At 38.4% G+C, this 13374-nt stretch overlaps 3 protein-coding genes across 4 annotated transcripts; 1 reads left to right on the plus strand and 2 right to left on the minus strand.

The window, feature by feature from the left end:
* Positions 1-713: 713 nt before the first annotated feature.
* LOC133286911 (receptor-like protein kinase ANXUR1) lies at positions 714-3540 on the plus strand. Its single transcript, XM_061484409.1, has one exon. The coding sequence runs from the start codon at positions 943-945 to the stop codon at positions 3538-3540; it is 2598 nt and encodes an 865-aa protein (XP_061340393.1). The 5' UTR covers positions 714-942.
* A 412-nt stretch (positions 3541-3952) lies between these two features.
* On the minus strand, positions 3953-7461 carry LOC133286957 (uncharacterized). Its single transcript, XM_061484491.1, has 8 exons — positions 7114-7461; positions 6760-7035; positions 6545-6671; positions 6197-6258; positions 5825-6052; positions 5449-5570; positions 4669-4807; positions 3953-4501 (listed from the first exon to the last, which is right to left on the minus strand). Exons 1-8 carry the CDS (start codon positions 7444-7446, stop codon positions 4340-4342), a joined length of 1449 nt encoding a protein of 482 aa, XP_061340475.1. The 5' UTR covers positions 7447-7461; the 3' UTR covers positions 3953-4339.
* A 596-nt stretch (positions 7462-8057) lies between these two features.
* On the minus strand, positions 8058-13374 carry LOC133286955 (protein WVD2-like 2). Of its 2 annotated transcripts, none has more exons than XM_061484489.1 (7): positions 13197-13374; positions 10612-11101; positions 9762-9850; positions 9443-9533; positions 9257-9328; positions 8908-9018; positions 8058-8605 (listed from the first exon to the last, which is right to left on the minus strand). In XM_061484489.1, exons 2-7 carry the CDS (start codon positions 11095-11097, stop codon positions 8318-8320), a joined length of 1137 nt encoding a protein of 378 aa, XP_061340473.1. In that variant the 5' UTR covers positions 11098-11101; positions 13197-13374; the 3' UTR covers positions 8058-8317. The 2 variants fall into 2 exon arrangements, with proteins under 2 accessions (XP_061340473.1, XP_061340472.1); XM_061484488.1 differs by having other exon boundaries at positions 9443-9536.

Genomic DNA, 13374 nt, shown 5'->3' on the forward strand with positions numbered 1-13374 from the left:
AATAAAGGTAAATTTTGATAAGAGAGAAAAATTATTTCAATAGTAGTAATATCGCATAACAAAACTAAAATTAATTTTTGACATTCTCTTCATTTATATTCAAAAATTTGCATTAAAAATACTTTGTAAAACTTAGTATATCCGGGATAATAATTAAATATGAAAAATCACGTTCTATAAAATTATAAATATAATGTACCGAAAATTATACGTATGAAAAATGAATAATACGCAAAATAAGAAGATTTCCTAAAAATATGCCTGTTAATATGATTTAACGTTTTAGCAGTTAGGACGAAACTTGAACAGATTCTGTTGTGTAGATATCATGTGCGTTCGTTTTAGGGGTATGAGAGACAGAGTGTTTGAGTTTTGAAGTTGTTTGTGAGAAGAAGCATCTAGATTGTTATTTCTTTTCTACCTCGTTTTCAGAGTGTGTGTAATGACAGACTGTGTGAACAAACAAGTAGTCCACAAATTCTAGGCGAATCTAATGCTAAATATAGCTTAGACTGATCATCTGTCTCAAATTCAAACCTCTTTGTAACCAATCCAATTCACTCAATTACGATTCTTGCTCCCCACCTCCCATTCTTAAGTGTGGAAAAGAAAAAAGAAAAATCCAAAAAATAAAAAATTATTTACCAAAATTGGAATTCAGAACGAAAGAGCAAAACTGAGTTGTCATAATACAGAAAATAATAGAAACCTCATCTCTCCCTTCTTGCCTCCTGGTTTGGTACCTCCAACCCAGGTAGGCCTTTAGTTGCTTGAGTATCCATAGTTGATTAGGATGGCTTAAACTAGAACCCCTCTACCATCAGAGCACAAAGAAAAACCAAGAAGCCATTTTCCTCTTTTGGGGGTACAGGAAAACCCTTCTTGTCTTGTTAACTTTTTGTCACCCAGCATATTTTCCTGTACGCCCAAACCTATTGAATCATGCATACCATTGCAAGCCTCTTGCTTTCTCTTGTTTGTATCTCTGTTTCATTAAATGGCATTAATGCTGCACCTATAGAGGACCCAGGGTCATTGATCTTGGATTGTGGGTTGGAAGAAGGTGGTGCCAAGGATGGTGATGGAAGGCAATGGAGCCCTGATAATAAGTTCCTGGTAGAAGGTACAAATTCATTCACATCCAAAGCCTCCTACCAAGACCCTTCCGTTTTGTCTGAGGTTCCATACATGTCAGCTCGAGTTTTCACATCCGAGGCAACATACAAATTCCCTGTTCAACCTGATAAGCGCTATTGGCTCAGGCTCCATTTTTATCCCTCTCTTTATGGCAGTTTCAACCCCTCCGATTCATATTTCTCCGTGACTGCAAATGGGGTTACGCTCCTCAGCAATTTCAGCGCCTCAATCACTTGTGAGGCCCTCTCACAAGCTTACATTGACAGAGAGTATTCCCTTGCACCTTTGAATTCAGATAGTTTGACTCTTACCTTCAAGCCTTCTGACAAGTACAACGGGGCTTTTGCTTTTGTCAATGGCATTCAGTTGATCCAAATGCCCGAGTTGTTTGATTCAGCTGCATTGGTCGGGTACACTGAGCAAACCGTGGACGTCAAAAGTTTGAATTTGCAAACCATGTTCAGACTAAACGTTGGTGGACAGTATATATCTCCAACACAAGACTCTGGCCTTACAAGGATGTGGTACGATGACACACCTTACCTTTATGGTGCAGCCACTGGTGTCACCAACCAAGCTACCAAGGATGTCAAAATCAACTACCAGACCATGCCACAGTACATTGCTCCTTCTGATGTCTACTCCACGTCAAGATCAATGGGTACCAATAAGGATGTAAACATGGGCTACAATCTCACGTGGATTTTCCAAGTTGATCCAAATTCCATGTACCTGGCGAGGTTGCATTTCTGTGATTACTATTATTCCAAAGTTAACGAGATTGTTTTCAATATCTTCGTGAACAACCAAACAGCACAAGCTCAAGCTGATGTGAATGGGTGGACAGGAGGCAAAGGTGTGCCAACTTACAAGGACTATGTTGTATATGTCCAAGATGGGGAGGGAGATGAGCAGCTCTGGCTTGCTCTTCATCCAGCACCTGATACAAAGCCAGAGTTTTATGATGCCATACTCAATGGGGTGGAGATATTCAAGCTCAATGACACAGACTTGTCTGGCCCCAATCCTCAGCCTTCGGACATGCTCCTCAAGCATGAAGAGGAAACGAGTTTCCAAAACCACAAAGCATATGATAAGAATGTCATTATTGGTGGAGCTGCTGGAGGTGCTGCAGGTTTTGCGTTAATGGCTGCAATATGCGTTGCTGTCTACCACAAGAAGAAGAGACTTCCGGGGTCACACACGCACACAAGCTGGCTGCCCATCTATGGGAACTCAAGCTCAACTGGCAGCAAATCCACCATATCTGGGAAGAGCTATGGTAGTGCCAACCTATCCGCCGGGGCTCAAGGTCTTTGCCGCTATTTCTCCTTACAAGAGATAAAGCAAGCAACCAAGAATTTTGATGAGTCCAACGTCATTGGTGTTGGTGGATTTGGAAAGGTTTACAAGGGTGTTATTGATAGTGGAATGAAAGTGGCAATTAAGAGGTCGAACCCACAATCAGAACAAGGAGTTAATGAATTCCGGACTGAAATTGAGATGCTTTCCAAGCTGAGACACAAGCATTTGGTGTCCTTGATGGGATTTTGCGAGGAAGATGATGAGATGTGTCTGGTTTATGACTACATGGCTCTCGGCACCTTTAGGGAACATCTATACAAGGGCAACAAGCCTGTGTCTACTCTATCATGGAAGCAAAGGCTGGAGATCTGCATTGGAGCTGCAAGAGGGCTTCACTACCTTCACACAGGGGCTAAGTACACCATCATTCATAGAGATGTCAAAACAACAAACATTCTCTTGGATGAAAACTGGGCTGCCAAGGTTTCGGATTTTGGGTTGTCAAAAACGGGTCCAGATATGAAAAATGGTCATGTTAGTACAGTGGTGAAGGGCAGTTTTGGCTACTTGGATCCTGAATACTTCAGGAGGCAACAGTTGACTGAGAAGTCTGATGTCTACTCATTTGGGGTTGTTCTGTTTGAAGCCCTCTGTGCCAGGCCTGTTCTAAATCCTAGCCTTCCAAAGGAACACGTTAGTCTTGCGGAATGGGCATTGCTCTGCAAACAAAAAGGAACACTGGAGGATATTATTGACCCCCATATCAAAGGACAGATTCATCCAGAAAGCTTGAAGAAGTTTGCAGACACAGCTGAAAAGTGCTTGTCTGATCATGGAGGTGATCGTCCCTCCATGAATGATCTGCTGTGGAATCTTGAATTTGCTCTCAACCTGCAAGAAAACCGTGATGGTTCAACTCACTCTGCACGTGTTGACCAAAGTGAGTTTGAAGAAATAAGCTTGGGAAATACCGACATGGCAAGCCATTATAAAAACCTGAGCCTTGGAAGTGAGTATGAGCATGAGCTTAGCCAGGATTCCATTGAGAATTCGACTGCTGCTATCTTCTCACAATTTGTCAATCAAAATGGACGATGAAAAGAAATGCTCTGCATGGTTGTTTAGCTCTAGGAGAAAGAGCTTGGTTCTTTTAAGGAAGCCATGGAATTCAAGCAAATAAAACCGGCTTTTTTGCGTTGCTTCAAAGTGTAAAATACTTCGATTGCTCCTTTTATTTGTTGGGTTTCTAATTTCTATATTTTCCTCCTGCCTATCATGTTTTGCTATATATATGAATATTATTTATACTCTGTCAGTTTTTGTTTCTACAAAATCTGAACATCATTCATGTTGTCATGTATCTGCAGTTCTGTATAGAAAGCACTCGGATTATTTGTTCGTTTACATAATTTCAGTTGGGTTATATTATGTACAAAAAATGCTGTGTAAAAACTAGAAAGAGTAGTTCGGTAGAAATGTACAGTTACAGTGTTTTGTTTCTTATTTTAAAGGCAAAAATTGCATTTAATACAGTTCCTAACGATTCAAATTTAATGTTTTCTCTGACCTGGAAATTGAAAAGAAAATTAATTGTAATGGACGAGAATGAGGGTTTTATTAATTTCTCAAAATTTCATTCGGGGACTCAATTTTTTTCATTCCCATAAACACAAGAATGCCATTATCTCTTTCTTCAAAAGAGACAAGTAAATTACCATTATGTGCCATGTCACGTCGCTGCTGAGGAAGATAAGGCCCCTATTACCCCAACGATAGTTTGTGTATCAAGTTAAATCTTCCACTGATACCCAGTGACGCTACTTTCAAGGGCATTTCTTTGCGTGCATATGAAATGAGTTTTCTGTTACTAGAGGATCTGCTTCATGAGAACTACGGCCTACTTGGCAAGTTTGTATACTGGGGCTTCATTCATCTTTTCTTCTGACCCCAAACCTGGGAATTGTCCAATATCATGGCCTTCCAGTGGTTGAAACTCATGATTCAAACCAATAGCAAACTCTTCATGGTCTGTTCCGGGGCTTTGGAAATAGTCTGCAATCTGTGACAAAAATGTCCAACCCAATTTTGAACAACGAAAGGATATGTTAAAGCCATTCATAATCGAGTAAAACAGAACTACTTACGGTGAAGATATCCGATTAGAATATTTAAAAATTGCAGTAAACAAATGACAGAAATTGACATGTCAAAGTGAAAGTGGCATACATGGTTAGCTAGAGCGATTCCACTTAAGACTGCTGCCTCTATATTAGAACCTAGCAGCCAATCACCACATATCCCAGCCCTCCCAAAGGGATCAAAGATGCAAGGAATTCCAGGTGTATTGGTTGGAAGAGCTGCACCCCTGCAAATCTCAGAATAACATACTTATAATTTAAAATCAATTAAACAGACATACAGTGTTCTAGAGCTACCATTCTGACATTTTAGATACTGAGACAATAAAATAATATCCCATCTAGTCTGTTGAGGATTAGCTGTGGCCGAGAACAATCACACAAGAAATGCTACTGAGGGAACATGTGTAATTAACTTTTTGATTGTCAAGCAATCGTATTGTTTGAGAAGCTACATGATGGTCAAATGAGTTTATAATTTTTCTGTAACTCTTCCCAAATGGCATTACTAAAAATATGCATTTAATATTCACATCCTCATCTTCCAGCTCAAGTATATTCCTCATCATTTAAGGTCCTTTCTTTAAACTTGATCTGATCCAAGTAAGCTGATTCAAGTAAATTGCTAATACTTTTAATTCTATTGAACCATCTTGTTTACTGTTTTGCTCTTTTTTCCCTTCCTTATTGACCCAATTACCTCATTCATAGACTACATATGCAAAGTACGCAGCTTGAACATGCTAGTTCTGGGTTACCTACCTTATTAGCACAAACAAGAAAAAAGCTCTCTAACCCCAACTTTGCCAAAACTATGGCAGGACATTTCAAAGCAACTAACACCAATACTTCAAGATATGGCCCTCACCATAGTTGGAGCCTAGTATAAAAAGGTTTTGGAAGTGACCCCTTTGATAATCCAAGGGCAGCCTCAACACCCTCTAGCATACCTGCCTTTACCTTTTCTGCTGTAGCAGTAGGGATGTTTTCCTGATACACAGAAGTTGGTTCAAATTTCAGTTATTAAACATGGGAGGACAAAAAGAAAAAGATTGCATGCTATAGGTTATTAATAAATTAATCAAATCCCTTTCAAGTATAATTCCAGGTAAGGTAATGATATATTATTATCATTAATATTCCTCCTCCAATCCCCCCAAAAATAATGACTGTAAGCCTAAAGCCAATCTAACACTTGTGAAACTAAGTCGTATATCATACTGTACTGAAAATCAACCACCTACCTGTGGAACCTTGTTCTGTTTTCCATAAGCGGCAGTGCTCAGAAAGGTCCAACAGTGAGGACCACCACTCTGGGAAGTCCGTAGTTTCTTGGTATTATTGGCCATCCATGACACTGAATCAACTCCTCTCACAAAAGCTCCTTCAAAAGGAACTTCTGTGCAACCTGGAAGAGGAAGAGGGTCCTCAAATGCTGCAAGAAGGGCCCATATTGAACTCAACTCCAACCTCTAACACAATGGAGTGATGGACAATACAACAGAAACAAGAAACAGTATGAGATGAATATAACTCTGCCTTAACAGTAAATGAAGCTGAAAAGTGGACTAGTTTATTAAATCAAATGAACTGAACAGGGGATATCCTTGATTGACCTTCATTTGTTTTGCAATTAATGGTAATCCCGATGTCATAAGCAAGCGATTTGCACATTTTCCTGTTGGCAAACAGAGCAATAGTTAATAGAAGAAGCCAGAAAATGGATGACTGTTTACAGAAGGGCACTCCAGGCTGATAACAGTGCACAAGAAGCCAAAAATTGTATAAATTTTCAGATTGCCATACAATTTCAGAATAGCAATCCAAACAGACACCCGGACAAGTAAAGGCAGAACCCTTTTTTTTTCCCCTTTAAGATAAAAAAATAAAGTCCATCTATAAATCATTTTTGCAAGGAAGCAAAGCTATGAAAAGATATGCTTAAGATGGACATAATAAGTTACCATTGTGTGCAATAACAATTGCATCGAAGCTCCCACAAGGTTTCCCATTTTCACTCAAGTGCCACATCCCATTGAATGGTTCCAGTTTGCTAATCCAGCATGGCCTCACTAAATTTACCATGCTAGTCTGCACCAACAATTATATTCTTATCAGGCAACAACATGGGAATAGCAGCAATGCATTTTACTCGTTAATTGTTCTAATCAGAAATAACCTCAGACAATAAAGAATCAGCAAGGAACCGCATTCCATTTGTAGCTATATATCTTGGAGGAGAGGGTACAAATGGAACAAAGTGACCACCATTCTGAAGCTCTCCTATGGTACCCTGCCACTCACGGACCAAACCCTTGTCTATCCAAGCATTAACAAGCTCAGCAAACCGAGAATCACTTACAGTAAAGAATTGAGCCGCATGATCAAATATCAACGGATGAGGAGGAGGATCAATAACCCTGGTTCCCATTCTTCCTCCAAGTCCATGAATACCCTAATATAGGTAATAAAACAAAGTAACCCTTTAGAATAATGAAATGGTGAAGGTAATTAAGTGAAGAGTGAGACTAACGGTGTCGAATACAGTGGAGCGAACACCACGTTTCTCTAAGAAGAGGGCGCAAATGAGACCGGAGATGCCACCACCGATAATGGCAACAAGTGGGTCATCTGAGAATGAAGCGGTGAAGGTCACTTGCTCTTGCTTGAAGGTTTTCTTCAGAATTGATCTTCGAGAGGTTCCATAAGATGATGATTTCCTGCGGGTTTTGGAAGACGAAGGTTTTTGCTTTTGGGCTTCCATCATCACCACGCCAAATGCACCAGTACTCACACTTGAACTTGTGGAGGGCCACAAGGCAAAGGGTAATAATACTTTCGATGTGTTGAGGTTCAGAGCAACCATGGTTGCTGGTTCAGACTTCAGAGAATGGAGTTGGTTCAACCCTGTGCATGGATTAGGATTTTTATTTATTTTAGTAAGATTATATCTATTAATCATCATTAACCACTAATCCCTTTATTAGAAGGTCTTTTTTTTTTTACGTTCCCTTCGTGATAATATTATTTAGCAGGAAAGTTGCAATTTTTAAATATTTACTTTCTATTTACAAACTCTTACAATAACATTTTAATCGTTAATTTCCATCAATCAATGATTGTTATTTATTGTAAATTAATAATTTTGATTTGCGAAAATCTTAACCGTTGATTGACAAAAATCAACGATTAAGATGTGATTGTAAGAAGTTGTAAACAAAAATAGATTGTATTACCTTTTATTTTCTGTATTTTTTTTATTTTTAACTACGCGAGGGGAATAATATTGGAAGATTAGACTTGAAACAAATCGATTGATTTAACAAGTATCACATGATCATGATGTATTCTCCCAATAACAACGTCCAATCCAGCTACTTTTATCGCCTAATAGAAAAAAGACACATTGGACACGAAATTTAGCACTCATAAAATAAGTCCTACAAAAAGGAATATATTTCATATAAATTTCCCTTATCAAGTCCCGTAGCGTTCTGAGGAAATATCAAATTTCGTAGATACACATCTTACATTAAAGAACTATTTATATATAAGATTATGAGTGCCGATATAACTTACAAAACATATACACTTCAAGATAAAAAACAAACTTAAAAAATGTGAGTCCAGATGAAAAGAAAATAAGGCCATCTATTGAAATATCCCCATCTGGTGTTACCAAGGAAAATGAAGGCTATTTTCCTCTCAACTGGTGGTCAGTAAAATCTTTCTGAAGCTCAAGATTGGACTGATACGTCCGCATTTGTCTGCTCGGTGATTTGAGGAGAAGCTGTTTTTGTTTCCTTATCCAATTTTGGTCGTTCTTTGGTTTTGCAAGTGCCATTGCTGTTTCGTCCAGTGACTACGTCCTTATTTTTTTGAGTGACAGGGCTACCGGTTCCGTTTTTAAGACTAGTCCCAACACTGAGCCGTGCTCGAGCACAAACTTCTGGAGATGAGTTGACAGCATCACCACAGCTCCTTCTCCGAGATAGTTTTGGTGACTTGGGGCGAGTCAGTGGCAGCTGCCATCAAAGGAAAGGGAATGAAAAGTTTTTCCAACTGAAACAAAGGCTATTAACTAATTTAAGATTCTGTCTCTTCCATTCCTAAAAGATGTAAAAATGACATGATCATGACAAGAATAAGTACTATAGCCATCGTGTATCCTATTGTCAAATTTGCATTGCTTACATTGTCGTCCATTTTAACATTCCTATTGTATTGTATTCCTTCGGTCTACTCATGCAAATTCTGAAATTCTAAATGGTACTTTCATATTCATCCTGAGACTTGGAAAAGAAAGATGGAAAAGAGGAAAGAGTACCTTCTTGAGTTCAGCCTTTGGGGGAGGACCCTCATAGTAGAAGCTTGGTACTGGTTTTGCTTTAATGACCAAGTTCTTTCTCAACTGCTTAAGGGCTGCTTCTTCCTCTTCCTATACAGGTTATTATATAAACAGAAAGTTATTCAGTCAATTCAATATGCAAAAGGTAACCTGGGATGATAAACAGAAAACAAAAAGTCACCCATGTACATGGGCATAAACCAAGGCTTTGGCTTAAGTGATGAGATGCTTCTCTCACAAGGAAGAGACAAAAAGAAAAGAAAATAGTGAAAAATAAAAAAACCACACAAGGGTGTGCCAGCAGGAAACAAGAGAAAGACCACTGTACCTTTCGCCTTGCCTCATACTGGATTTTTTCTTCTTCAAGAGCTCGATTTTTCTCCTCTAACTTCATATAATACTGGATAGATAAATCAAAGTGACCATAAGAACCAAGACCACTGATTAGATTCAACGGATAATACAAACTAGGAATACAATCAGCATCAGAATTAAATGTTCAGTAAAACAATACCTCCCTCCTTTTCTCTGCACGATTCACGCATCTAAATGTAGGGGCTGAACCTACAGTTACCTTAGATCTAGCAGTGCGTGCAGATGTGGCGCTACTATTTAAGGTTAAAGAACAAATGAGAACTACTGCCATATTATATTTAAATACAAGTAAAATGTAACTCTATTTGGGGGCTTCCAAATAGTTTTTATTAAAATTCATAAAAGAACCGTTTGATCTTCGGTAGTATTCAGTATGGCAGATTCTAAGGGTTTCCCAATATACCTAAAACTTGCTTTATTCAGATTAAACTATAAAAATTTTCAAGTTTTAAGGATACGAGGAAGCAACAGACCAATTATCTTCATCCCCATGGTGCTCCTTATCATCATGTTGCACGGGCTTCTTTGATGAAAAAGGCGAGTTTGGCTGAGAAAATGGATAAGAATTTGCTTATCAGTAATCTCATAAAACACTCATTCACTCTATCTCACACACAAATAGCTACATGTAATTGCAAAGCATCCCTACAAACCTCAAGACATATAAGCATGCAAGTCTTAACATGGAAATTCTAGCAAATGAGCAAAATTACCAAGCAATATATTTTATCGGTAGCGAGTTCTGCACAGTCATAGTTAGAAAGGTTCCTATTAAGACATTCAATCTGAATTAAGGCTACTTGTATTTGTTTGGTACGTAAAGATTTTTTTTGGCACTGGTTGAATTTGAAATTGACCCTGTGCAACCCGTTAAACCTAATCTCTCCTTAGCAGGTAGTAGAAATACAAGACTCTAATCATTTAAATCATGGCATATCAATCATCTCAATTTTGTGCTTTAAAAGGAGTCTTGTAGAATAACTTTATAGCACAATTCATGTGAATTATATGCTTATTTTATAAAAGGAGTCTTGTAGCATAATTATTTGTTTAGATGGTGGCAGGAGGGAAAACAAGTCCTCGGTCAGAAACATATATCATGCAAGAAAACATCCATTAAAAGCAAAAAGTAGATCTTAGTTCTTATACAATTTCATTTTCTCATTTCCGGAGTGTTATTGGAAACAATTCAATATAACAACTTTTATACATAACATATGCTAGGACCACTTTGCATACTAGACTCAGTTCTCAAAACACATGAAATTAAGTAGTTCATACTTGAAATTTCAAAATGTGACAAAATACCTGTGAATTCTTTGAGGAAATAGGTGAGTGCATTTTGTTATCCATTGGCGACAAGTTCAGACCAGTTGTAACAGCTTCAGTATCAACAGTATGTGTGTAGGTGACATGCTTTTCAGTAGCCTGATCAACTGGCTGTGAAGCAGAGGGGCTTGTATGCTCTTTATCCACAGAAACTGATATCGCAGCAGGTGAGGTTAATTCTTTATTTTCATCCTTCTTCAGTACTTCAGATTTCTCATTCTTCTCTTCAGGCAAGTCAGCACTTAAGTTCGTGCGTTTGGCACTCAAAACATCTTTCTTCAAATGATGTTTCTCGACAAAAGAATTAGCTTCACTAGATTCCTTTATCTCATGATCCATTGCTTGAACCATCGCTGCAATTTTGGGAGAAACACGCACTCTATCACTAAAATTACCATTTGAAGCCCCTACATTACCATTTGGCTTCTGGTCCAGAACCTGTATGCCAGTAACTTCTCTCCCCATGACACTGCATGGTATAAGTTACAGGGTAAGTAACAAAAAAACTTAGAATAAGTGGTTGATGTTGATTAGAAAATCAAAGACTCTGACATGCAAAGTAGAATTTTAAATTATGTCTCCTGGAACAAGGATAGATTAAGAAGATTCATACAGAAGCATTCTATGTTACAGGAACAGATGTCTTCCTAAAGTATGGTGTACATTATTGCATGCAAGAGCAAAAAGATGAACCAAACAACACGACGTAGTGAAGAGATTCATCTCTCTTCCATGCATATCCGAAAGCTTGAGATACAAGCCAAACTAACAAATAAATTTCTTCTTTTGGTATACAGACACAAACACACACCTACACCTGAATCTGTACAGTGCCAGAACTACTTCACTGATATTTACCACCTTAAACCTAGAAAGATGGCAATAAAAAATGAAAAACACGACCAGTAAAGAAACAGAACTGTTAGTGAGGTAAGAGCCACGTATGTAACCCCAAGGGGTGTGTTATATCACTATAGGGGTGTCCTTGACAGCAATGGTATAGACCAAAACTATGCAAAGAGGTCTCAGGTGCTGTGTGTAACAATGGGGGGTGGTTTAGAATGGCTACAATGGCTCTCCAAATTGACAGAATAACATCTCATAAAAGTAGTGATATTTTGTGTTTGCATGGTGAAGAAGGAGGGGGTATTTATAGTTACGGTTAGACTCCATCTTAGTGGGAGAGTGGACCAAGTCAACTAATATGGGGAAGAGCCATGGTAGCCTAGCCTTGCAGGAGCAATGCACTTTGCAGCCGCTACCATGCTGTGCAGGGGAAGGTGAGAGGGGAGTCTTGCCAGTATGGCATTTTGGTGTCTGAGTAGACAAAAGGAAGGGCAGAGTGCCCCAATGTAAGACATTTTGGTGTCTTTGGATGAGGTATCTGGCATGCTGTTGGGGTCATATGGGCCTTTGTCATTAGGCCAGTGGTATTGGGCTGACCGATTGGGCCGGCCAGAACATCAAGATATAAAGATAAAAATACAAACAGCAGATATAAAAGCAACAAAGGGAACAAAGGTATTTCAAATTAAAAAGAAGCCAAAAATACATTAGATGGAGGTATAAATATTAAAGAAATTCCGATGCAAATAGAAATTGAAAACAAACAAATATATTATTATAAATTAAATAAAATTTTAGATATTGATTTTTGGACATTCTCCACATGAAAGCTGGAACTCGTTCAACACTGAACACAATCAGATAGATGACAATTTGCTACTAGCTAGATATATATATATAGGAGACACACTGGAAGCATCTTGTGGCCAAGGCTATGCCGACACCGAATGGGGATTAGACCCACACCCAACGGGGATGGGGACACCTCGTTATCTTACCAAAAAAGATCCAAGAGACTACCCTACTTGAAAAGAAAAATTCTATTCCAGCAGAATCTCTGTTCATATGACCATAGTTTTAATGCGATATTTGGCCATTTTACCAACCACTCCTGAATCCTTTTAAATAAATAAAGAAAAATGATCGGTTTTCAATGTGATTTGACGAGGAACGAGAGAAAAGGGGTAAGATAGACATTCGAAGGCACGACTCCAGAATATACTTCAGAATCATTCGGATATATGCATGCAAGTTTTAATGGAGCCCAAGATCACAAAAAGGCGATTCCAGAAAATCTATTTACATCCTAGAATGGTAAAAACGATAATAAAGTCAATGAAGACAACACGTTTTGGTTTGTTAAGATTAACAAAAAGAGGGACATATATATGAGCATTCCAACAACAAAATTCACCATTCGTTTAATAAAATTAACTGGAAGCTGCCGGGAGAAGAAAAACGAGTCAGAAGGGAAAGCACTCAAAATTACTGCTATCGTATCATATCATATTATGTAATCAGCAACAGTTAATTCGAAAAGTTCAAACAAATAAAAGAAAAACAGCCTCCTTCCGTTGTGAGCTAACTTTTCCACACCCAAAATTACAAGAAAAAGAGATCTCCAAAAGCAACATGAAATATGAAAGATCGAGAGCCACATTGCATAGATTGTGAAACAAAAAAAAACACAAAGAAAGAATAATGGTTAGGAAACGCACCACAATCTCGCTTCCAGTTGCAGTTGCGCTTCGATCTGACAAGATCTCGAGTCCAAGCCTTCCTTCTTCTCTTCCCCTCTGTCTCTCTCTCTCTCTCTCTCTCTCTCTCTCTCTCTGTCTCTGTCTCTCTCTCTCTCTCTGTTTCTGTGCTTGGTTTTTATTTTCTGTACCTACGTGC

The sequence above is a fragment of the Gastrolobium bilobum genome, unplaced genomic scaffold (genome assembly GCF_033153095.1).
Source record: "Gastrolobium bilobum isolate Gb01-03AN ecotype WA unplaced genomic scaffold, APGP_CSIRO_Gbil_v1 utg3810, whole genome shotgun sequence".
Taxonomy (NCBI): domain Eukaryota; kingdom Viridiplantae; phylum Streptophyta; class Magnoliopsida; order Fabales; family Fabaceae; genus Gastrolobium; species Gastrolobium bilobum.

Bases quoted from the DNA above. Each gene is read 5' to 3' on its own strand.
- LOC133286911 (XM_061484409.1), top strand. From the start codon at position 943: ATGCATACCATTGCAAGCCTCTTGCTTTCTCTTGTTTGTATCTCTGTT.
- LOC133286957 (XM_061484491.1), bottom strand. From the start codon at position 7,446: ATGGTTGCTCTGAACCTCAACACATCGAAAGTATTATTACCCTTTGCC. The intron at 7,036-7,113 runs GTTAGTCTCACT...TACCTATATTAG, and splicing joins GCTCCACTGTATTCGACACC to GGTATTCATGGACTTGGAGG. The intron at 5,571-5,824 runs GTAGGTGGTTGA...TCTGTGTATCAG, and splicing joins AACAGAACAAGGTTCCACAG to GAAAACATCCCTACTGCTAC.
- LOC133286955 (XM_061484488.1), bottom strand. From the start codon at position 11,097: ATGGGGAGAGAAGTTACTGGCATACAGGTTCTGGACCAGAAGCCAAAT. The intron at 9,851-10,611 runs GTATTTTGTCAC...CCATTTTCTCAG, and splicing joins TTTCCTCAAAGAATTCACAG to CCAAACTCGCCTTTTTCATC. The intron at 8,606-8,907 runs GTACTCTTTCCT...CTTTGATGGCAG, and splicing joins CAAAGGCTGAACTCAAGAAG to CTGCCACTGACTCGCCCCAA.